General features: G+C 33.7%; 1 protein-coding gene across 1 annotated transcript; it reads left to right on the forward strand.

Annotated features, from left to right (window-relative positions):
• Positions 1 to 953: 953 nt before the first annotated feature.
• LOC129803294 (uncharacterized) lies at positions 954 to 27,863 on the forward strand. The gene is made up of 5 exons (XM_055849743.1): positions 954 to 1,101; positions 7,429 to 7,840; positions 24,275 to 24,583; positions 24,656 to 24,861; positions 25,327 to 27,863. Exons 2-5 carry the CDS (start codon positions 7,702 to 7,704, stop codon positions 27,751 to 27,753), a joined length of 3,081 nt encoding a protein of 1,026 aa, XP_055705718.1. The 5' UTR covers positions 954 to 1,101; positions 7,429 to 7,701; the 3' UTR covers positions 27,754 to 27,863.
• Positions 27,864 to 27,936: the final 73 nt, after the last annotated feature.

Consider the following 27,936-nt stretch of genomic DNA (forward strand, 5'->3'; position numbering starts at 1 on the left):
CCACAACTAATATGATATAGTTATTACAGCCAATAAGATGGGTATCAACCACATTTATTTAGTTATTGGAATTAATAAGTTATAAGTGCCCGTTACTAATCTAATTTAGTTATGATAACTAAATGAAAAGGATACTGTAACTAATATTGTCCAACTATTTCATTTATTTACCCTAGCTAAATATATGGATGGGTCTATGCTTACTATATTTTATAGTTTCCATAACTGTATATGAGTTAGTTGGGACTAATTTTTTCCAAGAGTGTTGTAAAACAAGAAAAATTGTTCAGTACTTTTGCATTGATGACCTAATAATGTGTATAATCAACCTGTTTTCTCTTCGACTTGGTCAACAATTGCGTCAACAATTGTAATGTTGGAGATAAGGCTGTCAACTCTTGTGCCAGTTTCTTTTGGAGAGAAACGCGTGTGTGTTTGGAAAAGACTCATGATGGGAAGATGTGCTCGATGTGGAAAAGATGAAATAAAAATATGGTCAGAGATTCTCTTCTGACGCCTAACACTGTCCCCATCATTTATTCATTACTGTGGCATAATTTTTAGCTTAAATTTAGAAGGGGGCAGGAAAAGGAACTAAATAGAATCCCTGAAAGTCATCTTAGAAAATGGATTTTTTTTTCTGCCTGAACCAGAGGATGCTGGAGAGCTGTATCATGTAGTTTCTCTCACATTCTTTTGGGCTTGAGGGGAGTGCGACTCACGTGAATATTATTTTTGAAATGCCTCTCAAATGGATTGTGTTGGCTGACTCTTTGGCACAGATCTTGCGCCACACACTCAGAATTTCCTCTCTCTCTGGAATCTCTCACTCACTCACCTGGGGAGACTCACCTGGGAGTGGAGTTGATGGGTGTTGGTGCCTGGTGGCTGATGGTATTTGTGCTTGAATGTTGTATGGTGAGGTAAGTTGAAACATTCAGAAATTCAAACACGTAGTCAACTTCTGATATTCGATCGTGGTGCTCCACAGATCTGTCCTGTTGCTCTTTGGATGTTGGATTTTCTATGTGAAACGCGCAAAAGGAGTTACTCCCAGAATTCACAGGATTTTTACCTTCACCTGAATTTCAAACTTACCTGGTGAGGATCATTCTATCATTTACAATTCCTTAAGGAATTTGAGATAGGTATTTCAGTGGTGATCTCTCTAAGAGAATTATTTAGTGCAATTCTAAAGGGAAAAAGTGAGTGGAATGGAAGTGAAAAAAAATAATTAAAAATTGTTTTCTTCTCCTTGGTCTTTCGTGCTTTTCACTGGATTGCATTCCTCGAGGTGACAAACAAGTGATCATAAGAGAATTCTCATGTTCAATTTCTCCACTCTGACAGACTCTCAATGAGGGAATTCTTGTGCATGAATCCATGTGAAAAGTGCTTTGAGAGTGGCTTTTGATGATTTCTCAACATTCTCTACCATATTCTATGTATATTGACTTCTATTCACAAAATTCCACTCTGAAGGAATTTTTTTTGTAACGACCTGTGATCGCGCTAAAGTGATCAAGCGCGATCTTGCTTCAAGCTGAGAGTCTCGATAAGAATATGACACAGAAATGATTTTTCTCACTTCTCCATCCTACCTGTTCGTATTATAAACAATTTTTATTTCAACTTGAGTGTCTGTGGCGTGTAAATTGCCAATGATGATGTACAATAAGACGACAAATGTGCAAGAAAATTATCTCTCCCTGCGCAATCATTTGCATTCCCGTGGAAGATTGTCTTAAGAAAATTGCCTCGATTCTCTCATAAATACCGTCTTACTTTCTCTCGATGCGTGATTGAATTCAGGCATTAGGAGTTTGTTTTCATCTTTTCACCTGCTTCTTCCAATTCAAAGTTGAAATTATTCACCTCCAACTGATCTTCACAATCTCCACTCAAAGACAATTGGGTGGATGATGAAAATTGAATTGAAAATTGACTGAAAAATTTCTATCGCCACGCAAAAGTCAGACTTTTTGTAAATTCCAAACAATTTAATCTTCATTTCACCTCCATAGTTTTGTGTTCGATTTCAAATTTTTCGAAAGTCAATCTTTTTGATAGAGCAATTAATGCACCTGTCTTTCTCTTTTTTTTTTGCTTTTGAGAATTTTTCTCCCACAGATTGTTGCAAATTCTAGGGCACTTTGGGTGTATCTGTTCAAAATTGAGAAGGTATTTTGTGGCAAGAGGTAAAACTATCTACAAGTTAGATAGATATCTCAATAGAAACTACATTTCAATTATCACAAACGCATGTTTTATTCTTATAGGAAAATTTATTTCCATTTTATTGGCATAAATTAAACATTTACAGTTTGATCACTCTCAGAAATTTTACGGCGTACAACTAAAAATAGTTTTAATTGAATTTTTTAAAAACATTATTTAAATACTTGAAATGTATTTGATTAAGCAAGCTTTTTATTTATAAAATTTTTGGTAACTTGGAAATACATAATTGCAAAAACACATGAAACATTAGTGTTTGTTCAATGACTATTTTTTTCTTAAATTTATTGATTTTCTCATAATTTCTGGTCATAAAAAGACTTTAATTTTTAAGATTTGATTATTAAATTTGTCTACCAATTTTTATATTGACTTGCATGTTAATTGTCATTTCACTTGTTTACGTCAATTTCTAATTTGATGTTGTGTGTTTATATGTTTCGTCCTTAGAGAAACGGAGAATAACTTAATTAATTATTAATTATTATTAATTATTATTATTAATTATTAATAATTGATTCGACCACTGATGAAGGCTTGGAGACCGAGCCGAAAGCTTTGGAAAGGATTGTAGTTTTTCCAAGAGTGACTCCATTCCCCCGACGAATTCCGGTTCCCTTCTAGTAAACTATTATGAATAAGTGCAAGCTGTGGGGCCCAAATAAACTCAGGTTGATCCTTGAGAGTATTTAGACTGTACAAATTGGCAGTGAAGAAAATTTATACAAAGAACTGTGATTGGTGATTCTAAGCGCTTATCGTGTAACAGTACGGGATAACGAGGATATGAGTCGCTTTATATAGGCCCTTATACCAGATTCAGACCTGAGGTTTAGCCCAGTTCCTGGAACCGTCGTTGCGGGTGACTTTGCACGTTTTTTCGCTGTTTTTCAACTTTGCCCTCTAAAAGTGGATAGTTAAAGTGAAGGGAGTGGGTTTTTGAGTAAAATTATTTGTATTCAGTTGTTAATGAATGGATTTTGTGCCACTAGTATTAATTTTATAAAATTTTACAATGTTTAAAAAAATCAAGAAAAAAGGCTTGCACTGGGGATAAGGTGCGGGTGACTTTGCACTTTTTAATAAATACTAAAAAATCAACAATTTCTGATAATAAACGATAATTAAGATCTTCACATCTAAGGGTAAGATGCACGAGATCTACAAGATGACGTGATCGCCATCTCGATTTGACGTTTCTGTCCGCCATTTTGAATAACTGTCAAAACCTAAAACTCGTTCGATTGGGTTGAAATTTTAGTATGTTGTAGGTGATATCAAGACCTTTTCAGAACGTATCTATGTTTCAGTCTACGTCAAGTATTCACCTAGATACAGAGGCTCAAAGTTTAAAATTTTGAAATATTCATATATTGTCGACCTTTATTTTCTAATCCTGAATTTTAAAACCTAAACGAAATGCCTCAGTAACTATTAAAAATGGCTGAGGCTTTTATTTTATATATTTATTTACCCTTACATAATTAAAAAAAAATGAAAAGTGCATTTATTTATTTATTTTATTTTTTCATATTTGCAAAAAAAAGTTTTTCAGATCTCCAAATAACATGCTATTAAATATTATTATATATTGAAATATTACTTTTCTTTTTGTTTGTTCTTTTATTGTGATGGTTACGATAATAGAAGCTCTCCGTAGTTCTGTATTTATGAAAATGTCAAAAATTTGAACTTAGAGCCCCAGTATCCAGACAATCGCTTGACCTAGGTCGGATTTTATATATGTTCTGAAAAGGTCTTGACATCAGCCAGAACATACTAAAATTTCAGCTCAATCGGATAAGTTTTTTGTTTTGACAGTTATTCAAAATGGCGGACAGAAACGTCAAATCAAGATAGCGACCGCACCATCTTGTAGATCTCAGTCATTTTATCTTAAATTATCAAAAAATTGGATAATTTTTAGCCAAATACTTCTATAATAAAGCTTAAGAAAGCCCATTACATGCAATTTTATAATATAAATCATGCGTTCTTAGGAAAATTATAGTGAAAATAAAGTATTTTAATAAAAATAATGAACAAAATCGAAGTGGATTATTCTAGCCAGATAAATTTAGAATAGATTTGGGCAATTTACTTCTCTAAAATCGATTTTGGAATTGGATCTTCAGATAACTTTTTCGCGGAGTCGTTTTTTGACAAAATACCTATACTAGGATTTCCTTGACTATTACTGAAACTACAAGAATCCTTTTGAGGATCATTGTACCTTACTTGGTACTTAACATATCCCTATATACTTTGACATGGTAGACCGGATCGGCGAAGACTATCAATAAGTGCTAGAATTATTCAAAGTCTCACAAACAGCAGAGTGCAAAGTCACCCCCCGAGTGCAAAGTCACCCGCAACGACGGAACTCTAAAAATTAAGAAACACCAACCAATTTTATTGGTTTTTCGGAATTTAATGGGTCATTTGTCCATAACATTCATTTCTAACTCATAGTTTTTGAAAAATTCTTGACCAATAATAAATTAGAAAAGTTGAACCATATGGATAAGCCAGGTCTGAAGTCCGCATTACATTCATGAAGTACGAATTTTTTGTTTTCTTTTGCCCATCTATAAGGAGGGGTTGTAAAATTCCAAATTGGAAACCATTACAAAACATTTTATATTACACTACAGTTAAGAATTTTTGGCAGAGTTAATCGGTTATGAAACGGTTAACATAAAAAGAAATAAACTTTGCTAATTGTTCGAATTTGTGATCGTAATCGTAATACTTTTTCTATGAATTTTGAATTTTGACAAATAATGCGAAATAAATATGAGACTTACTGTGTTATCACACTTGCACATTAAAATTTTAATATAATTCACATTAATTGTCGCTGGTGAGAGTCCAAATGTGTAATTTGTGTGTTTGAATCATTTTATATTCAAAATTTGATCTATTTGTTGATAAAAAGGTAGACTTGGCCCGCAAAATTTGATATAAATTGATTTATAGCATTAATGCGAAAAATTAATGCGATTTTCTCTTTAATTTTTTAATGTGAAAAATATTTATGCTTTAGGTAAATTTAAAGTTATTTTTGTAGGCCAAGTCCACTTCTTTATCAATAAATAGAAAAACCCCAAATATTAAGTGACTGAAAGACACATATAACATATTTGGACGCTCACAACCGACAATTAATATGAATCACATTAAAATTTTAATGTGCAAGTGTGATAACGCCGTTAACATAAGTCACGAGCCCAAACATTTCGCAAAGCTGATATGCCTTTCCAGATTTTTTTTTTTAAATCTGGAATACTTTTTATACTAGACTATTTAATTTTCTAATTTATCTCGTAAAACATGTTTGAAAAAAAATGAAGTGTTCGAAACTTGAGTCGTCCGAAGGTAACGCGCTTTCCCCTACAAAGAATTTTTTGAAAAATTTTAGAGAATTTGTTGTGAAAATGTTGTTAAATTTTCTAAAGATAAAACACAAACTTTATATGAAAATGTTAAAGAGCTTTTTTCGTAAATTTTTGGAAAATGTATACAAAAAATTACAAGAAAATGTGAAAATTTTTATTGACAAATGGATTTACGAGTCTTGTACCGTAAAATTCTTGTAAAATGAAAATATTATATTATTTTCTTATACAGAGCATCTGTATATACTGGCATTTTAATACAGTAGACTCTCGCTCAATCGGCTCTTTTTCAATCGGGCGAAAAATGTTGTTAACAATTTTCACGTTTAATTATGAAGCTAATTCGCTCAAATTCGCTGTAGTTCTTCCTATTTTATCGTAATCCTTTATAATTGAGCGCTTTTTGTGGAATTTATAAAGGCTTTGATGCCCAAATCTATCGATAAACCGGATGACATTTTGCCCCAAAATGCCTAATTCAGAGAGAGTCTACTGTATTGGCATAGGAACATGTTAAGTGGTCTTAAGATTAGAGGTTTTGCCCAGTTCCCGAAAGTTTCAAATCCGATAATTTATTCTCAATATTTAACCCTTTAACGACGAGACAGTTTTCGCTAACCGAAAATTAGCAATAAAAATGAAACCGATAAACAAAACTTGTAAAGCGTCTTACATTTAACCTTAGAAAAACAAACAGAGTCTGATTTGGTTTATTTTTTGTCTCTATGAACGATAAGGACAAAAATAGCCCAAAAATTTAAGTAATTTTTCTGACGATACCAATCACTGATAATTTTCACTCTAACGAAAAAATATTTTGTTTGAGTATTGTAGTTTCTTTTATCAAAACGGTTTTGCTAAAAAAAAATTGAAGTATAAAAAATAATTAAAATTACATTTCAACATGGGAATTTAAAAATTTGTCATTTTTTAGCTTAAAAATTTACTATACAGCAAATAGGTGGAGACTTGTAGAAAATATCCTAGATTCCTTCAACCTTCTACTTTGCAAATACGTATAAACATAAGAAAAAAATAACTTTAGGTAGTCTGGAAAAATTTATTTTCTTTATGGGACACCGGTGCTCCAATCGTCCTTAAAGGGTTAATAGTAAATCAAAATTTCCCTAAAAACCTTTATCAATAACTAGTTACAGAAGTTAAGCCATTTGGCTAAGCCTTAGGTCTGAAGCCCGTATTAGGACCAGTAAATATTACTATTACAGGGGCATGACTCTAGCTGCAAGTGTATTTTTGTTAAAGCAGCTCCATATTTTCTTTCATCACTATCTTTTTGTATATGAAATAAAGTACCCAATGAAGCATTTTTCTTAATATTGCCTTGTAGAACACTCTAGGTAAGGCGTTATAGAACCCAAATTCTTATAATGTGCTTATAGCAGTCTTGATTCCATCTCTTTGAGTACCTACTAAAAAGTAAAGTGGCCTACTCTTAAGAGGGTGAAAAGCTCCTACAAGAATTTAACTATAAAATTCTCAATATAAGCTTTATATGCTTCTTAGGTATTGTGTCCCTGTATTACCAAACGAGTGAGATAATATTGACGTGTTTGTAAGGGAACTCTTATTTTTTTTCTAGTAAAAGTTCTATATTTTATATGTCTTTCTACCGTTATTCAGTGATGCTTACATGCACATAGTAAAGTTGTTGATGTTATTGAAACGTATCGAGATAAAAATCAATCTAATTATAATCAAACATTATATATGTCACAATTTGAATAATAAATTTTCTACCTTTCACAACAAAACTTCTTTACTTGATTTTCAGGAATTTCAGCTGATTGTTCAGCGAATTGGGAATTTCCTGCAGTCAACTATCATCGACACTCCAAATGGAAAGGAATGTGCTTGTGATGGGAAAAGTTTCACATTAAAGCTCTTCTTCATCTCTTATCCCAAATCTCGTGTGAAACTCTCTGTATGCTTGCAGTGTGAGACTTACAAAGAACTGTGTTGCAGTGTTGAGTTTTAATTTTTCATCCAAGTGAATTAATCAAAAGTGATTTTGTGAGATTTGGAATTTTTTGTGGGTGGTGGCAGGATGGATTCGAGTGGATCTTCCGAGACATGCTATGGAGGCGGAGATCTGGCCAGTGCCATAATCTTGACAATAATTTTTGGTGTCATTCTGCTGTTGCTTCTCCGATGGCTCTACAAGAAGTACTGGATTAATCGTAAAGGTAAGACTCATTACGCATTTTATGTGCATCTTCGGGAATTCTTAAGGCAACTTCCGCCATTTGCCTATTTGACAAAAATATGCGCCAAAGAATCATCTCTTCCTCTCCTGCACGTTTTTCTTCAATTTTCTGATGGAGTTGCGCTTAGAGAATTTGCCGTTGGCCGTTAGCACTTCTTGCATACTAAACATTCCAGCCATTGTAATCTATAAGGTGTGCGCGCACCATCAGGTAAATATCCACATAAGCTTGACCCCGGCGTCGTTGGACGTCTTCACCCACCCACCGCGACCCATTCATTTTGTAAACATCACCGCAACATCACGGCAAAAGCCTCGTGAGTTGTACATAAAAAGCCCATGTCTGGGAGAGGAGAACAATGCCAATTAATTATACAGAAAATTGTAGTATTAACACACGATAAAAGTGAATTGAAGCGAGAACTCAAAACTGTATTAATTACATTTCTTCTGCACACATTCCCTCTGTTTAACAGCAATAATGTAAGTTAGAGCACTATCGCCGGCAAGAAATGAGTTCCTGCGAAAATTTCCTCTTCTGCAGCATTATTTTAATTTTCCGTACACCACACTGGAAAATCACAATTTTCACGCTGCGATAAGAATACGAGCAATTGCGTTATTTGCTTTTTTTTTTAAATCTGGGTCTGTTTGAATAACAACGCCCATAAGAACTTACACAGTGTGTTTGAGAATCTTACTCAGCAACTCCAAAATAAGAATATCTTCTATATAGGCACCTTTTATCTCCCAAAAAAGTGTCACAGAAATTTATTATATATTTTTTCTCAACCAAAAGCATCATAGAAATGACTAATAATACATTCGATTGTTCACTCAACTTCCGTGATTTCTACTAAAACAAACATTAATTTCTTTGAATATTTTTGTTCGGCAATTCATTCATCGGAAATTTGAGAATAAATAATAAAAAGAAATTGATCTGTGACCTTAAGTACTGTTGCACGGGTTCCTGACTTACGATTTAACCTCTTTTTGGAAAGTTCATAATTTCTAAATTTCAGGCAAGTCCAATGAGATTTTATTATCTTTATTAAATTATTACAAGTCGAAATTTCTATAAAAATCCTTTACTACCGAGAAGACCCGTACCTAATTTGGATTCTAATCTGCATGAATGTTTTAAGATATTTAAAACACAATTTGAAATTTTTTATTTACTACCTTTTGAACTTTGAAGTGTTAATTACGTTAATTAATTTAAAAAAAAAATCTTTAAAAAAATGACAAAGCCATTTAGTACATTATTAGGTATACAGATTTTTATTCGGATTACATTGTGTATAATGCTCTAGACAAAACGGCTTAAACCGAGAGCAAACTTAAGTTAGAATTGGAAAACTGATGGTAAATGCAGTCTAATCATTATTTTGATTATATTTACGTTAATCCGTCTCAGTTAATCCGTTAATTTGTACCGGGCGGGACTCGACCTCACAATTGTGATAGTTTAGTCAGGTCAGAGCAAAATGCTCTTACCAATTGCAACACGAACGCCCCAAAATTTAAACAAATTTAAATATCCATGAGGTAAGATCAGAATACCCTTAATATCGCAGAATTATAATATAATTCTGTTTCAATGAACCACCCTTTTCCATCCATTATGCCTTCATTGACGCCTTAACGGTGATGATTAAGCTTGAAAACAAATGAAGAGTTGAACTAAAATTTAGTAAAAGACTGGAGTGTTTAACTCATCTTCACTCTCTCGTGTTTATACTTATATAACTACTGGCTTTCAATATTTTTTTAATTTGAAAAGTTTATAAATAATTAGGATTCTGAGAAAAAAGCGCCAATTTTAAAGCACTAAAGGTGGGTGGTGCACAATCCGCGTATAGAAAAACAAATTCTTTTACGATAATATCAGTATTTGACTTTTTAAAATGGAAGCGTAAATTGTTTTTAAAACGGTGGCAGCCAAAATCCCGAAAGCCAAAATCCCGAACACCAAAATCCCGAAAAGGCCAAAATCCCGAAAGCCAAAATCCCGAATGTTTGAAATCGTGAAAGGGATGAAATTACATCTGGCTTGTCTAACCCGTCCGTTTTTTAACTGTCATCAGATCTGTAGGCCAAACGCTTGCAAATAGCGACATAACGTCTTTGGACGACCCCGCAAAGGACCATTAACATGACTTTTTGAGTTGTTTTAAAAATGTTTCTTACGAGTTTTTTGAGTATATCTTGAATCATTCCTTAAAACTGATTGTTAAGGCTTTTAAAAGGTTTTAAAAAGCCATTTTGTAAATTTTTTTTTGAAAGTAGGTATTAATTTAAAAGATCTTGGAGAATAGAATTTTCTGAAAATTAAAAACTCAGTAAAATCTCATTTTCATGAAGTTTAATAAAATCCGTTGCAGAATTAAAATGAAAAGCGCAGTGCTCAAGCTACAAGTAAAATCAGGCTGTTTATCGAGAATACATAGTTTTTAAAATTCGTCTATTAAGGATTAGTCCAAACTACCGTAAACAGTTTACCTAATTCTTAAAAGTGAAATTTCAAGTATACTTGAGAAAAAACTGGGGTGAGATTAACTTTTTTTCATCATAACTTTAACACTACTTAGGTGTAAAAATATATCAACATTTTTTAATGTTAATTTTTCACCTTTTAAAGGGTATAATTAACATGAAAAATGGTAACTTTAACCCCTAATACACCTAAAACGCATAATATTTACACCGATTTCGGATCAATACTGCAGGGTAAAATTAACATTTCCGGAATGTTATTTTAACTTTTTCGGATTTCTCTCAGAGTAACTATCTTAAAGATCACTTTGAGCCGATTTCGAGCTTTACGGGATTTGGTTATAGTTTTAGAAACTTAAGATTTTTTCCCAATCCTTTTTAGAGAACTAGAAAAAACTGAAGTAATGATACTGCCCCATCCTAAAATATACTGATTTTGTACGTTTTCGGGATAGTATTTCAGCTGTTTATTTCGACAGTGTATTTTTGTAAGTTCACAGTAACAGAAAGAAATCTTAATGCACAAATTAAAGTAAAATTTCTTATTTTTTTCATTTTGATTGCGTTACTAAAGACGATCAAATAATGCATTGAAATTGAAACTCTCTCAATAGGGGTTTACCTCTTGAATGGGTTTACCATGTTTTTTCATGAGAATAGCTAATCAAACTCATTTCGATTCTCCCACTGAGACTAATGAGGTGATCTTCTCGATTCTCGTCGGGAATGCTTTTTCATACTTGTTCGCTTCAGACTAAATGTATGGTGCAAAAAGCGAGGAAAGTACAAAAAGAGGTGTATAAATTGGAAAATTGTCATTAATGGCATGAGAAAAAGTGAGTGAAAGAGAGGGGAATATGAGTGAGTGAGACGCAACTGACCTTGAAAGAAATCGCTGACATGAATTCATTCAACATAAACAACTTTGTTGAGCTTTTTTCTTCCTTAACCCATTCCATCGGGTGTTTGAATTCACTTTGCTCTCTATCTCTCACCTATTGCCACCTGCGCCGTGGCTTTTTTTTTGTCTTTTGGGATGAGAAGGTGAGGAAGAAAGGTCAGGTAAAAAGTAAGATGAATAAAATGACTCCTGCACTTATGATTTGAACAAATGATGAAGGAATTTCCAAGACCTCAAAGGAGGAAGAAAGACTCGATGATGAGGCATCTCCGGCATCTCCTTGAGTGAGGAATTTTAATGATCTAGGAGAACAAAGGTTCTCTTTCACATTCACCATAAATTTCTCTCCACTCCACTGCACAATCAGAATTTATAAGAATATCCAATTAAGGGTCCGTGTCCAGATCAGTCTTACCACCCTAAATTTATGATCCAAAGGGGTATTGTTGGATAAAACTCAAGCTGTGATTTTGAGGAGTGTGCAAAATTCACCATAAAGAAATCTCAAGAGTTATTCTTGGACAACCAGACACGAGGTAGAGCGAATTTTTTCAAGGTGATCCACTGATGATAGCGGAATAAAATTGTATTATTTGCATACAAACTGTAAAAATCGCGGTGATAAAGAATGTTTTTTGTTCTTCTCCACCACTTTATGAAAAAAAGCTTTATAAGGAAGATGGAATTAGTTTATAGATACCAAAAACAGAGAATTATATTTACATACACACCTGTACTTAGGTGTTATGGATACCGCGTAAGAGGTTTAAGAAGAACTTAATTCAGAGGTTTTATGATTTTATTATTCAAATAACGAAAATCTATCCAAATAGGAGATATGGATTTTCGCAAATGAGTTAGAAAATCGAACAATTTTAATACGATAAGTGTTAGAAGTTTTTTGTTTACAATTTTTAGAGATACAGGGGAAAGTGATACAAGTCGGACATAGTGTTACAAGTTAGACAATTCGCCGGTACAAGTTGGACAGGGATTTTTCTTGATAAATACAGTACTAATTTTTTTAAGCACAAGGAATCAAATTATAAAACTAAAACATTAAAAATATACAAATAAAAATGAAGTACTGAATTTATTAAGAAAAAAGCCCTGTCCAAGTTGTACCATGGTCCAAATTGTACCACTTTATCCTAGTCTTTGAAAAAAGGGGTGGCAAAGCATCCCAGGCTTCGTGGAATGCTCGTACTCTTCGTGACTATACCTCACAAGTATTTTAGTATGATCTACCGCTTACCAGTTGCCAACCAATTTAAAATAACTCATAAATTACTCAATAAACGCCCAAAATAGCTTAGGAGTAATAAAATTGATTTAAAAAAAATAGTTATCGGTTATGAAGTGATTCATTACCGTTTCACAATCGACGGTATATGGACGTATTTGGACGAAATGTCTGCCTGGGAAATCTAAAAAAAAAATCCAAAATTGGGAAAAAATATAAAACGCGTTTTCGAAGCTATGAAAAAGCTGGAGGGAAATGAAGTGCATGTTAGTGGTCTCAGGGTTGACTTATGAGAGGATTCCTTACAGGTCCTGTCTCTATCTCCAACCGTTTGGGCTCTAGGGATGGTAACGATCGAACGGACGGACAAACAGCGTTATACCATTTTTCAGAAATCGCCCAAAATGCGAAGATATGTTGAGAAAAGTGGTCCCCGGGGGTTGGAAGGTTGAAATTTAATTGGTAAAAAAATCGAGGGATAATATACTGCTCTCTCTGTGGAGTTACAGCAGTAAAAGTTTCAATTTGCTAGAATTACACCCTGTTTCACAAAAATATAAACGATAAATCTATGTTGTGCCCCTTTACTTAAAAAAATGCGCAAGTAATCAAGAAATAGTTAAATTTTGAAAAATTCTAATAACAAAATTTAGTAACTTTATATCATACACTGAGAGAAATCTGAAAAAGTTAAAATAACATTCCGGAAATGTTAATTTTACCCTGCAGTATTGATCCAAAATCGGTGTAAATATCACCCTTTTTAGGTGTATTAGTGGTTAGAGTTACCCTTTTCATGTTAATTTTACCCTTAAAAAGGTGTAAAATTAACATTAAAAATTGTTGATATATTTTTACTCATAAAAAGTGTTAAAGTTTTGAGGAAAAAAAGTTAATCGCACCCTCTTTTTTTTTCAGTGTATGAACATTTATTAAATTATCTATATATTAGTAATGATATTATATATTAGTAATGATTCACTAGATCTTGAAACCCGAATAAAATTGTTTGTTCTTTTTCAGGATCTTCGAAAACTAGATTAAACTTACAGTCTGGAACTTTTATAGGACTCAGCTATAGGGAATAGTACTCTCCCTTCGAACGTTCATGCCTTCGAATAATATGAATTTCTTTTACTTTTCCTAAGAGATTTCCACATGATTGTCATATAATTATCAATAATTGATAATAAACTATCTAATATTTAATAGAAATGTTTAAGTCTCTTAGGAAAACTTTAAGAAAATTCACATTATTCGAAGGTATGAACGTTTGAAGGGAGAGTACATTCCCCTATGGCTTAACTTCTCTAATTTCTTATTAGGCAAAAATCAATAAATTTGACTCTTATATAGGATTTTGTGATCTTTAAGAACTTGGCTAAACTTCCGGTCTGAATCTCGTGTTAGGCGGTCTTCGGACTTGAGGTTTAGCCAAGTTCCCGAAAGTTTCAAAATCTTAATGCCCAATCGTAAGTCAATATTATCAAAAAAATACCAATGAGAATTTAGAAAAATTAAGACACATAACTGGCCCTTAGAGCCAAAATAGACTCAGGCTGATCCTAGAGAATATTTGGTCTGTTAAATTCGGCAGTAAACTATTAGGTAAGGGAATGGAAAAGATCTCGAACCGATGATCTTAAGTCCTCAGTGTATGATAGTATGGAATAAGTTTTTACTGCAAAATTTTATGGGCTAAATATTCTTGAAGATCAACCTTGGTTTATTTGGGTCTTAGGCTTTAACCCTGTATTACACAAGGGATTTTTTTTTCAAGTTTTAGATTACGGAAATTTTGTACCACTCGAGATTTTTCTATGTTTTTTTATGAACTCGACTCTGGGCCCTTTAAAGAAAATGTAAGAAATAGGACTAGCTATTAAAATGTAAATATATTGCCATAGGTAAAATTCGTAATGAAACATGGTAAAATCGAGTAGTATGAACCGTTCGTCATGTGAATTAATTTTTGGGAAAAGTCAAAGAAAATAACAAATGAGGTCTCTTTATCTGCAGATTTCAAATGCCATTTGGATTGCATTGCAGTACCCCAAGCACTAATTAAATGAGACAAGAAATATATAAACTATAAAATGAGATTATAAAGAATCTCAGACAACAATGAAACCGTTTTTAATTTAATATTTCATATTCATATAATAACATTATTCTAAAATAAGACCTTTAGATACAAAAATACCTGAAATAGCTCTCGACTGACATAAAAAATTCCCTTATTTGTTCTTGTTCGCTCTCATCTCAAGAACACACCTTTAGTGACGCTTTTCACTCATTTTATTGATCGTTTTTTCTCCTCAAAAGTCTCTTTACCAGTATTTTTGTCTTGATCATCTTATTTTAAATTCTGTTTTTTTTTTTAAATATTTTTTTTTGAGTCTTCTGTTGGAGAGAAATGAGAGATAAAATTGAAAAATATACAAAAAAAAACTCCACCAACTGACATCGAAAGATTATGTTTCATCCAACAAATAACTTCCATTTTCTCTGTATGCGAATGTTGGACAAATATTGAAAAATAAGGTGTCAACAAGGTGGAAGAATCTCACAGAAATTTAATTATTTCCCATTCCATTTGCTCACAAAATTTTTTAGCCATTTCGAAAAAAAAAATGTATGGTTTATTTGAGTTAAGCACGAAATTTCGCAATGGTGGTATGAGTACTTTAGAGATAGAAAAAAAATACTTAAAATGGGATGATCGAGTTTGAATTTATCTAATACTGCTGGAAATGAGTTTATTTCTTCCTATTTTGGAAATAAATACAAAAAAGATACGCACCAACAGAGAAAGATGAGGAGATGGAAAAAAATCTCGAGACGATTTAAATGAAAATAATTTGAAACGAGTTCTCGATCATTTTTATAAGAGAGACTTGAGGTCTCTTTCGTGCCTCCTTCTTCGTTCGTCTTGCCATCATTGAGACCAGTATGAGCACACTAAAGATTTTATATGTAGAAATATATATATAAATGTATATATATGCATGTAAACAGTGAAACAAGACACATATACATATCATATTCAGCATCATTGATTGGAGGCACATTACCAAAGTAAGATGATCAAATGAACTCCAGCAAAACCAGCAACATGCCACAGAAATTGTGCCATACAAATAGTGACTTTTTCACTCAGCAGGTATCACAGATTGTCAAAGTGTGCGATCACGAAAATTTTTACGCGATTTTCGACCGATCATTGTGGTCAGGTTGAGAGAATGACCCACTTCCTTTATTCAGGACGATCAATATATTGTATTTCACATAAAGTTCTCTGATTTTAACATGTTATTCATTGTTATACTAATTTATTCCTTGAATTATGTGTTTTTCAAAATTTCAAACACAGTTTCTTTTTATTTCTAGAATTAGCATATATATACGGCTAGTGATATTTAGATTTAATTTTGATGAATGTATTTAGTGGAAGATTATCCCTCCAATTTTTAAAAATGTTTTTTTTTTTTTGTTATTTCGGAAAGAAAATGTTATTTGGAATCAGAATGTTTGATAGTACGTTATTTACGAATATTAAAAAAATAGCAAATGTTCTCTAAAACATAATAAAATAAATATTTTAGTTAATTTCTTGAGAATATAAAAGTAGGGGAGGATTTTCAGGTTTCGCACACTCTCTGGTTTCGACATTTGAACAGTCCATATTACTTAAATTACCTATCTATGGCATATTGTTATTGCTAGTCTTAAGTCACACATTTCCTGAAAAAATAAGTCAGATTCATTAAAGGAGTATGAAAAAAATATGAATTGACCGAAGCCAAAGAGAGTGAGATGCCTGATAGTCTTTCACTACAAAATTTAAAATATAAAAAAAAATTAAAAAATCAATCTTTGAAATAGCCATGTTAATGTCAAAAAGCCAAATATTTTCTGTCAGTAGATGAGTTAAACTCGTATTTAAACATATTATTTTTCGTTTCTTTGATTAGAACTTATTTTACGATATGAAACGTCTGGTAAGATATTACGAAAATGAAGTTTTTTTTGTGTAAAATTCTCACAAAAATCCTTATTTCATTTTTTTTAATTCTTCGTTATAGTAGGAGTTAATCGTGTCTATACTATTCAGGAAAGACTAATTTTTTGACTTCAGACGAATCTACTCTTGTTTTTTTTTCAAAAAGTCACAAATTCCATTTCAAAAATTTTAGAAAATATAGCTTAATTGTTGTACTTATTATGTGGCTAAGAGCTTGAATTAAATAGTGTTTTTATTAGGTTAAAAAGCGGGGGGGAAAGCATCTGGTGCTTTACAAAATGCTCGAACTCATGATTTAGATGCTTTACCTTAAAAGTACTTTGCATAATTAACCTATTTTAATTGAGCAATAAATAAAAGTAAAAAATAGTAGTAAAAAAACCAAAAATAATTTAGTGCTTCATAGCCTGTTCAATTCCGGTTATAACCGATTTGAACCCATTTAAAAGATTACCCAAAATAGTTCAGGAGTAATACAACTGATTTGCTATCAGTTAGTTATTAGTTATCAGTTCAAACCCGGTTCACTACCGATTAATTGCGTGAGCTTTACTTGCGTTCAAGATACAGGAGATTTTTCGAAACTCATCGCTAAAGTATAATGAGGTACACTTTGAAATTTCCTCGTTTACATGGGAATTGAAAAGTTGAATTTTATCCAATCATAAAGTTGTTTAGTTAAAAAAAAATAGGATTCTATATTAAAATGTAAGAAATTTAGCAAGAAGTAACTGAAATTAAGGATAGGGGAAGTGTGCCAAATTTCGGCGAGCTACTAATCTTGGCCACTTTGAGTGTAATTTCGTCCATGCAAATAAATTAATTAAAATTATGTATGTAATTTTCGAATAGTCAATGAATTCATTTTGGTTTTAAATATTTATTCATTTTAAGATGTATTAACACAAAGACCGATAAATTTTAGATATAATTTGAATTTAAATTGCATTGTGGGAACTCAGTGTGGAAAGAGTCTTACAAAAAATGTGACAGATCAATTGTGTTTCCAGCAGTCTTACGATTTGTGGTGAAGGGTAAAAGGTTTCCCTTCGGTGTTTTTCATGAAAATTGATTAGTTTTCATTAAAGATGATTTCTGTTTATGTTAGTAGTGAATCTATCTTTAAATGTCGGGTGAAATTTCCCAGCTGGATCCTGTATTTCGCATAAAAAAGTATTTACTTTGTGAGCGTCTCTCCGGTGAGGTAGTGTTGCCTATTCCGGCAACATCTTTGGCTTTCCTAAATGTCTTATTCATTTTGTGATTTTTTTCAATTTCTGACTTCTACAATGTCCAGAGAAAAAAACCATCGCTTCTATGAAAATTATTATGTGGAAAAGGCCTTGGAAGAGTTCAGGAAGGGCAAATTGCTACGGGAATCTGCGAGTAAATTTGAGATGCTACTGTTCAGGTCTTCAGGACATTACACGGAAGATCTCAGGGCTTGTGGGTCATATAAACGTATTAAACTAAATATTAAACTCGTTCCCTTTAACGTTTTGAAATTTTCTATCCGTTGCGTCACAAAAGGTGGCCAGAAAAAAGGTGGCCGGTATTTCATTCAAAGTGGCCGGAATACTACCCAAAGCAGTGCCCATATTTTTATTAATTTTTCAACATTTTAGGAAGTGATTTAAAGAAAACAAAGATGATAAACTAGTTTTCAAGTTCAAGCCCCCCCGAAAAGGAAGTAACATAAAATATCAATGTGAATAAAAATTATTGCATTTCAAACTTAAGACTTCGGTGCTTATATGCAACTATGACGAAATTTGGCACACTTACCCTAGTTGGTTGAAAACAAAACGAGACAATAATTAAATAATAAAATTTTGTTTAGTAAATAACGCAATAATATATGCTAATATTTATTAACTCAATTTTTTTTTCCAAGAACATTTACCTATTTCAAAATAATTTTATTACTTTGTTCTTAACTATTCACTTGCCAAATTTTGTGTTACTTACCTAATTTTCTTAAATACTGACCAATATGTTACAGTTATTAAAAATTTGCAGTGTTTCACGACAGTGTGGTCAGTTTAAAAATTGAAAAAAGAATTTGAAATTTAAAATTATTCTAAAGGATTTATTAAGCAAAAATAATGTTTTTTCAAAATCAAAATGAAAGTTTTTACTCAAGAAAATTCCGATAAAAAATAGGATTCAAAAGAAAAAGAAAATGGTTGTAATGCTGTGTGTTTGACGGCCAGTGTGATTTTTAATTATATAAAAAACCCTGATGGCTTTAGAAATTTGATACTTTAATATCAAGAATCTTTATCACATGGAAAACGAATCTACTTTTAAAGTTGCACTATAAAAGTTTAGAGATTTATTTGAGAATTGTGGAAATAAATAATAAAATTTTTGTTATGATCACTGCTATTTCCTAATTTTGCCTGAGAATATTTTATGCTTCTTTAATCGTTCCTCTAATGAGTGACTAATTTTGTGAAATTTCCTCCGTATTGCCGACTTGTTAATAGAAGTTTAATAAAAAAACTTTACGGCGTGATTTTATGGTGAAAAGAATCTAATTTTCACTGAAATATATCTCTGAAAAATAATCGGTCGTAAATTAAAACAAAATTTCTCTTTGTCAGCAATATAATTAATAAAATGAATCATTAAGCAATGACTATTAAGGCATTTCTTCTGTGAGTTTTGAAAAACGTCTGTATAGAAATGTTTTGGATCTCTTGGCAATTTTGAGGTGATCTTGGTGGTTTATTGAGGGTTGAGAGGCACTGATTTGAATTTATTGGGCACTATAACTCAAATGAAGAAGATAAAGTACATGGAATTTCTGTGGTTAAATCTGGTTTTTCGGGATCTTCAATTGGCAGAACAGTCACCAAAATTGACTTTATGGCTTTCCTGGGGAAGAAGCTTGTTCGGATTTGTGAAGAGAAATTGCATTTGATTGCATCAAATTGATCGTGTGCTAATCGAGTTGTATTCTCAAGTGGAATGCAAAGTCTGCACATGCAATCTGCATGATACAGAATCCAACTGAGACTGTTGGTCAGAAGAGAGTGTGACACTTGCTGTGAGTCTTTCATATGCCATCATCATCTCTTGGTGTGCTCAGAGATACACCAAACAAGTCAAATTGGAGCCCGCGGGCAAAATGCAACGGGAAATCACCGGACGATCATTGAGGATCAGTGTCACAGAAACATGGCAAAAGAGGGGCAAGATGACCAAAAGAACCCCAAATACTAACACTTTTAACAATGAAAATGATCTTTTCCAGACATTCTACATTTTTTTCTGAGCCAATCAACGATCATTTATGTTCATTCTATGAGACGATCGTGGCATTTGATCATTCTCCGAACTCGATCACACGATTTTTCAATGACACAAATATTGTCTAGAAATTTCACTTTAACTAAAATCAACAAATATTTCTTAAATAAATCCGTTAGAGTTTTTTTTTCGCGGTAATATCTTTAGCATGAAAATAGTCCGAATTATATATTCGACTTTTACTGATCGCATCTCTTTGATTTTACGATAATGTGTCAATAAATCGCACACTTCTCGATCGGTGTTGGCAAAACTGTGACAGTCGCATTTCAATTAATATTACAGTCATAAGATAATATTTTAAATGGTTTCCTCAATGCTTCCTTACCTTGAAATCTTTTGGTTGAATCTTTCCCACGATAAAGAAAGTATTTATAAACTTCCAGCGAACTTTACTACCAACTACAAGTTGTACTGGCTATAAATTATTTCTTAATTAAATTACCTCCCGCAATGTTTCGCTAAACATTTTAATTCTTTGCAATTTGTCTTGTTTAATGTAATTTCTAGAGATAACTTGAATTAAAATGATTAAAATTCTCTTACCTACAAAACAAGAAGCGAAAACTTCAATTAAGTAATAATTATTTTATATACAATAAACATATGAGATATTTTGTATTATGTTGTAGTATTAGCGAAACTTTCCTTGATTTATGTCTGATCTGGTTTTTCTTTTCCTGAATTACTCTGAAAAATGCACGATGGAGTCACACACTAAAAGTAGAAAAGAATGTGTTGAAAATTAGTATTTGAAGTGATCTTGCCTAATTCATTCAATTCTAACCGTGTGTTTCGAGTTAAAATTACAAAATAATTTCAAAAATTAAAAATTTATTTATTTTTTTCACAAATCTATTTCGGTATTGTTTAACAGTTAAACTCATGGGGATCTCGTGGTGCAATGGGTAAGTGTGTTGGCTCTAGTGGTAAGATCTCTAGCTCCGAGTCTCGCAATTATGAGTTCGAATTTCGTCTGGCGCAAATTATTTTCATTCACATTTGCACATAATAATTAAACGTAATCGCCTTTCTCTAAAAACTCTGAGGAGACAGAAGAAGCCACTACATTAGGGAAGGGAAGCGTCTCCTGGGTCGTTTACAATAGAATTAGCCGGTTTTTCCGCTACGACATATGATTTTACATTCGTAGATGACTTCATTCCTGCTTTTTGTAAGTTTTTCTTCAATTTTGCGGCTTAAAGATGGTCTTTACTGATCATACATGGTGTATCGGTGAAAACTATCCATAACTGCTAAAATTAAAGGAAAGCTTACGAAAAGCAGGGGTGTAGAGTAACCTCCGGAGTACAAAGTCACCTGCATCTATTACGGGCTTCAGACCTAAGGCTTAGGCATATGGTTTGACCGCTCTAATTTTTTTTTATCAATCACGATTTTTTGGAAAAACTTAATTAAGGATTGTATTATTAAAGTTTAGTGGCCTATAAGGGCCTTGACAGACTTGAGGATTAGACGAGATGACTTAGCGTAACTATATTAGAAATAATGGTCAAACTACATTTCCACCGAAACCGGAACCACGGAAACCGGTGAGCGTCGAGGAAAGAAGGATCAGCTTAGAAAATGTTAGATTTTTCTCAAAGCTTTCGATTGTGATCTATCTAAAATCTAAAAAATCTAAAATTTTCTAAGCTGATCCTTCTTTCCCCGACGCTCACCGGTTTCCATTATTAGCATATCGACTCGTCGGATATTATTTTCAATACATTTCCATCATTTTCCACTAAGTCGTCTCTCGGCTTAAGTCGTAAGTGTGTCTAGGGCATTAGGCTGTCAAAAAGCAATAAAATTACCCACTTTTTAGGATTTTAAGACCTTCGGGAACTGGGCTAAATCTTTAGTCGTAAGGTTTAGCTATATGGCTTAACTATTCTAATTTTTTTTTATCAATTACGATTTTTTGCAAAAATTTAACTTAGGATTAGATTATTAAGGACAAATGACTTATTAAGCTCTCAAAAAGCAATAAAATTGCTTGCAATTTAAGATTTTGAGACATTCGGGACTGAGCTAAACTTCTAGTCTGAAGCCGGCCTTATGGTATGGTTGGGTGGAGCTACTTTGAGCTGTGGAGCAACATTGATATTCGATTTTTTCCGTTTTTTCGCATATTTCTAAAGGAAACTTGGTTTTAACGTAATGTAATTTAGCTTTAGAAACCAATTGTGGAACTAAAAAAAGTAAAACCCAGCTTAATTTAGAAATATGTGATAAAATCCTAATTAATGTAGCCCCACAGCTCAAAATAGCCCCACCTTACCTTACTTTATATTACAAATGTCTTGATAAAATTAATAATAATAAAATTCATGCATTTATTAATCTGCTTGTATGTTGTATCTTTCAACGAAGAGAATTTACAGGGTTAGACATAAACTTCGGTTGAGATGAGTTTTACTTCACATACTAGGTCATAAAATATATAGTGAGTTGACGTTTTCTATCGTTTTGTCTTTTAGATAAGTAAAGTCGCTAAGATGGCGAAGGACTCACTTATTACTTAATAAATCGTGACGAGTTTCATCCGTTCATTATAGTATGTTCCTTTTCCAAATTATTCTCATATTGGTAGACTTAACTAATCCGTTAACTGACTATTACCAAGAACATCAACTTTAAATAATAAGGATGCTTTTTACCGTACCCCTATATACCAAGTTTCAACGTGAATAGAGGTAGTGCTTGACCAGATGGACCTGAAATTCTGTTCCCAGTTGAACAAATTATTTCCAAGGACTGGGCGCGGTTCGACTTAAGCAATGGGTCGGACGAACCAGAGATCTTTACATACATAGGTTTAATACTCTATCGACTAATTCACTGTGAGGTCCCTGAGATGATAATGGTTCAGAAAATTTAGATAGGACAGACGCAGAGTTGTCGGAATGATTTGATCAGGCTTCTAAATAGAGTAAAGAGGAAGCTTAACATAAGAGTGATGCGGAAATTTGTTTTCAATCCTTTGTTTCTGGATTTGCTGAATATCGCAATACTTAAAAAGTTGTCCTAGATGTATACTTAACTCCGAAACCGTCTAACTGCATTAGGAATAAGATGTTAAAGTGCTATACTTTGTGTAATTCTGTTCCGGTGTTAGTCCTATTTTGCAGATACCGTATGCAATATTTCTTCTTACAAATTGAATCTTAGGGGAAACTGGGGCAGCAGTAAACACGGGGTAGTTGTAAATAATGCGATGTTTTATTTATATATTATATTGGATTTGGTTTATATTTCTATACTGGCTTTTGAATTTTCGTTTCTGTTTTAATTTTGTTCTTGCATAATTTCATTATTTCATTTGATGTTCTCTATATTTGAAAGATATTTAACGTTCTTAAAAGGGCTTTCCTTAATACGTTTAAAAATGGCTAGCTATTTCCTTGTGTATTTCTCTAAAATTAATTATTTTATTAATTTTTTTTTACCCTTTATGCCATACGACTGTCACACCGTCATCACGGACGTTCTCTATAACTTAAACAATTTCTAAATTTAAATTAATATATTTTATTTAAAATGAATAAATTGGAATAAATTTTAAGATTACACAAAAATGAGTAATAGTGTTATCCATGAGTCAATATGGTTCATTTAATTCTATCCTAATATCGGTCTTTCAATTTTTTTTAAACTTCAATATAAATTACTGCTAAAATTTCTTGATTTTGCAAGATTAAAAAAACTAATTATTTTTAGTAGTATCAAATCAGGCATTGGCCCTAGATCTACCATAAAACTTAATAATAATAATAACACATGAAAAAAATGAAATTATACATTTTAAATTAGGTTATTTTAAGGGACTACATAATCATACAACAATATAAAAAATAAATGATTGTGTAAGTTTACAAAGAAAATCTGGTAAACAATTTATACAACAATCAATTTTTTTCACTGTGCACAAAGATGCATCATGCGTGAATAACCGCAAATTCAAGTTCAGAAATACCACGTTTCCTACATTTTATTGCTTATTATGATTAGTACTAGTTATTTTGGAAGTTTTTATATTTTTTGGTCAAAAATTAAATTTTGTAATTCCTATTAAAGAATAAAAATAATTATGCTGTTACAATGGGACATGTATTAATTTTTTCATAATACAGAAATTGGGTTGCCAGTCTCAAGTACTACAAAGCATATTTTAAAATAAATAAAAGAATTAATTGAAGGACCCTAGGGGGAAGTGGGGCATTTTTTCTCCTATGTTTAAGTGGAACTGAGCTATATGATAATGTTATTTAGCATCTCAGTCTGTTTGTGCAGCTAAATTATATCACGATTTTATTTAAATATAGGTGAAAAATCCCAATTTCAAAGGTACCCCACTTTGAAATGTGCCCCACTTCCCCCTACTGAAAATAAAAATCTTAAAACAATACTTTTCTATATTTATTTACAGGAACCCATCTAGTTCAAGAGGATGTAGAGACGGGAAAATCCGCAGAGTATGCCTTCGACAATCCTGCCTTCAAAACCGAAACCAAGGGAGGAGCTGGAAGTGGAGGAACACTAGAAACAAAGTGGCTCTCGAAAGAGAACGGCAAGACCTTGGAAGACAGCCTGGCAACACCGATGTCCACCAAGAATGTTTCCCTTCGTGGATCAGATTTCACTGGATTGGGCATTGAGCTTAGCGGTGGTCTCAAGGAAGGCATCTATGTACGTAAGATCGCTCCTCAGGGTCCAGCGGCTGGGATCGTAAACATTGGTGAGTTATTTTTCTCCTGATTAATAAAGAGAAATTAAATTTAATTGATGGACATTTGGACATATTTCACAGGTGATCGTATTACCAGCATGACAATTGACTTCAGACACATTGTTCAGGAGGACGCTGCAGCAATCCTCAGCTATGCATCGCCATACAACGTTCGCCTAGAATTAGCTGAAGGAAAAACAGCCATGGTGACCCCAAGTCCTAAATCTGGACACACATCCATGATACAGGCTATTGGAGGTACCAACAGTCAATCGGATACCAGTTCGGTAAATATCAAATTAGTTATTCAGAAAATCTCTTATTTGCATCAAAAAGCCTCTCTTCCTGCTTCTGAAAGATTTGCGTTGGTGTTACATCTAGCCAAAAATCATCTTAGATTTTTTTTCTTTATTGCATATCCTCCAAATATGATTAAAAGCGATCATTCATGAAAAGATCACAAATCTTGATTAGATTTCCAGTCGCAAATTAACAAAATGAGAATATTTCATTTCACAACCAATTTTGTGGCGCAATTGCTCGAAAACAAATAGAATACAAATGTTTTTTATTTAACTCTTCGTGCTTTTATGTGATCATACAAAGCGAAATGACCTTAAAATGGTAATCAAAGAGGTACGATCATAGTAGAGAAATTTGTTGTAAATGATTTTTGGAAATATGTTCACAATAGCTTTCTCAACAATGCTTTGTATGCCTATACAATAATGAAAATTAATTTATCTTTTCAGATTGACAGAAATACAAAGAAAAATCTCTTCCCAGGAGATGACAATGTGGACTCAAAATCTTCACCTGTTCAGGTGATACAGCGAGAGAATGAAAAGAAATCTTCCTTTACGAAACAAGTCAAAGGATTGATTGAGGAAAAATTGCAGAATAGGAGTGAACCTGTAAAGCCACGTGATGAACCTGACAAGGAGGCTCCATCTTCACCGTCAGACAAGAGTAAAGGTCTCAAGTTTGGAATTCGCGTCCTACCGCCCAATGTTAATGAAAAAATCTTTGGCAAGAGTCCAACAAAAATACAAGCAGATAATGAAAACAATGCCAATCTGGAGAAGAATGACACTGATGATGCGAAGAATCAGGAAGTACCACCAGTGGCTCAAAAGAGGAAGGACAAGAAGGTTCCGGAAACAATTGAAATTGCTTTTGAGAGAAGTGATGCTGTCAATTCAAGTGGAATCAAACGTGATGCAGCAGGAATCCCTCAGGAAGTTCCAGATCACATGATGCAGGCAGCAATGTCGGCTAAAGAGAATCGAAAGAGTGTGGTTCAGGACAGTGGAAAGAAGGGAAAAGGAAAGGCTCCATCTCCACCGCCCAACGAGGAAACACCTGAGAAAACAGCAGATCCTCTGAACTTCACAGATAACTTCGTGAAAGACAACAGACCAAGTGCAAACTCAACACCTAAGAGCGAACGGAAGAAGAGTCCTAGCGATACAGAGAGTCAAATTGCTGATAGAGCTGGCGACTCGGATGGAGAGGAGGAATCCTCGTCACATATTGAACTCTCAGCGAATCATATAACAGTCCATCAATTGAGCGATGAAGAAGAGGGTAGGAGAACTGCCAGTTTGGGGGATTTGTCGAAGATTGAAGCCACAAAGAGTCCATCAGGTGGACGATCCAACACAGCCACATTGGAGCGTGCTCAGAGTCTGGAGATCACAGAACAACCAGGAGCTGTTGTAACACCCAAGAAGCGAAAGGCACCTGCTGTGGATGTAGACATATTCAGTGAGAAGGAGCCCAGATTGAGTCTGGATATGGGTGGTGGTATGGAAGCACTTAGAGGTCGACTGAAGAGTGCCAATGAGTGGGGAAATCTCGAAGATGCCATCTATTCAATTAAAGATCACGATGAGGATCGCAGTTCAGATACAGAGTCCCTCAATCGAAGTGATGAGGAGCAAAAGGTTGACAATGCATCTAACAGCCTCATGAAAGAGATCATGGCTGTGGCGGACAAGTTTGATGCCGAAACCAGAAAGATTATTGAGAATGAGGTACCTAAGAAGACCATGGATCAGCTGCTCAAGGAGAAACTTGAGGAAGCGCAGGCTGCACTTAGTGATGACTCAGACCTCGTGCCTGTTGTGAAACCTGCCATTCCTAAAAGAAGTAGCCTGGACACTGTTGTCCGGAATGGAAATGTTCGCGAGACACCCCGAGAAGACAATGTAACATACACTCCCATTAATGTTGTTGACACGTTTGGTACAAATGTACCTGATGATGTTAAAGTATCTCGGTATCCATTTGGTAGCCTTGAGCGTCCAAAGTCGGATGTGCTGAAAAAACTCATGGGTCAGAAGATAATGCTTGAAGAACGAGAAACTCCTGTAAATCGCACAACAATGACTATCCTTCCGGATGAACAGCTTATTGAAAATGAACCGCAGCCTATCAGTCTCACCCTAATAGGTGGTGGAATAGAATCTGACAAGACGGAGAGTAGTCAGATATCACCGGTATACTCAAGCGACAATATGGGAGTCAATAGTATCAGTATCTCATCGATGGAAATCCCGGCTCAGGTTGAAAGTACCCCTTTGACGCGAATAGTTCCCGATATTGATAACGTCGTGACAATCACGACGGATGCTAGCCAACCCTCGTCGATCATCATGATCGACGATGAGTGTCTGGACTTTACGCTGCAGACACCACCGCCCGAGAGGACGCCATCGCCAGTGCCACAGGAGGATGTCGAGGAGGAGCACAAAATCACCGACGAGAATGCGGACAGCACAAAGACCTTCGTAACGGAGATCTGTGTGCAGACGCCTGAGGAGAAGAATCACACCCAAATCAAACTCACAGACAACGACAGTCAGCAGGATAATTTTCCGCGCAACAGCGAAATTAAATTTACAACGTCTACGTATGAATCTCCAGGAAAAGTTGCTGAAAAGCGTCTCAGTCAAATTGAACAACTGCGCTCGAACTTTGAAAAGTCACAGCAGCAGTCAGAAATCCCTGTGCCAGTACGAAAGAGCTCAATTCCCACACTCAAGCTCAGTCCCTCCAAGATACCCGTGTTCAATTCCAAGACCCAGGATCAACCGCCACAGCGACAGACCAACAATAAAGTTTCCGTGAGTGTGACGTCCATTAAGAATTCAGCCAGGCATCCCAGTGGAAAGTAATCGCAGTCTGATTCTAAAAGGATGATTAAATTGCTCTATTTACTCAATTTCTCTATGTACATAAATAAAATGATCACGGTAAAATATTATATGAAAAAAAATCAAAAAAAGTGTGTTTTTGATTCCAAAATTCGCTCCAGTTGACAAAAAAAGTTTATCGAGCAACCAGGAGGAACCAAAGCA

The sequence above is a fragment of the Phlebotomus papatasi genome, chromosome 2, assembly GCF_024763615.1.
Source record: "Phlebotomus papatasi isolate M1 chromosome 2, Ppap_2.1, whole genome shotgun sequence".
NCBI classification, from domain to species: Eukaryota; Metazoa; Arthropoda; class Insecta; order Diptera; family Psychodidae; genus Phlebotomus; species Phlebotomus papatasi.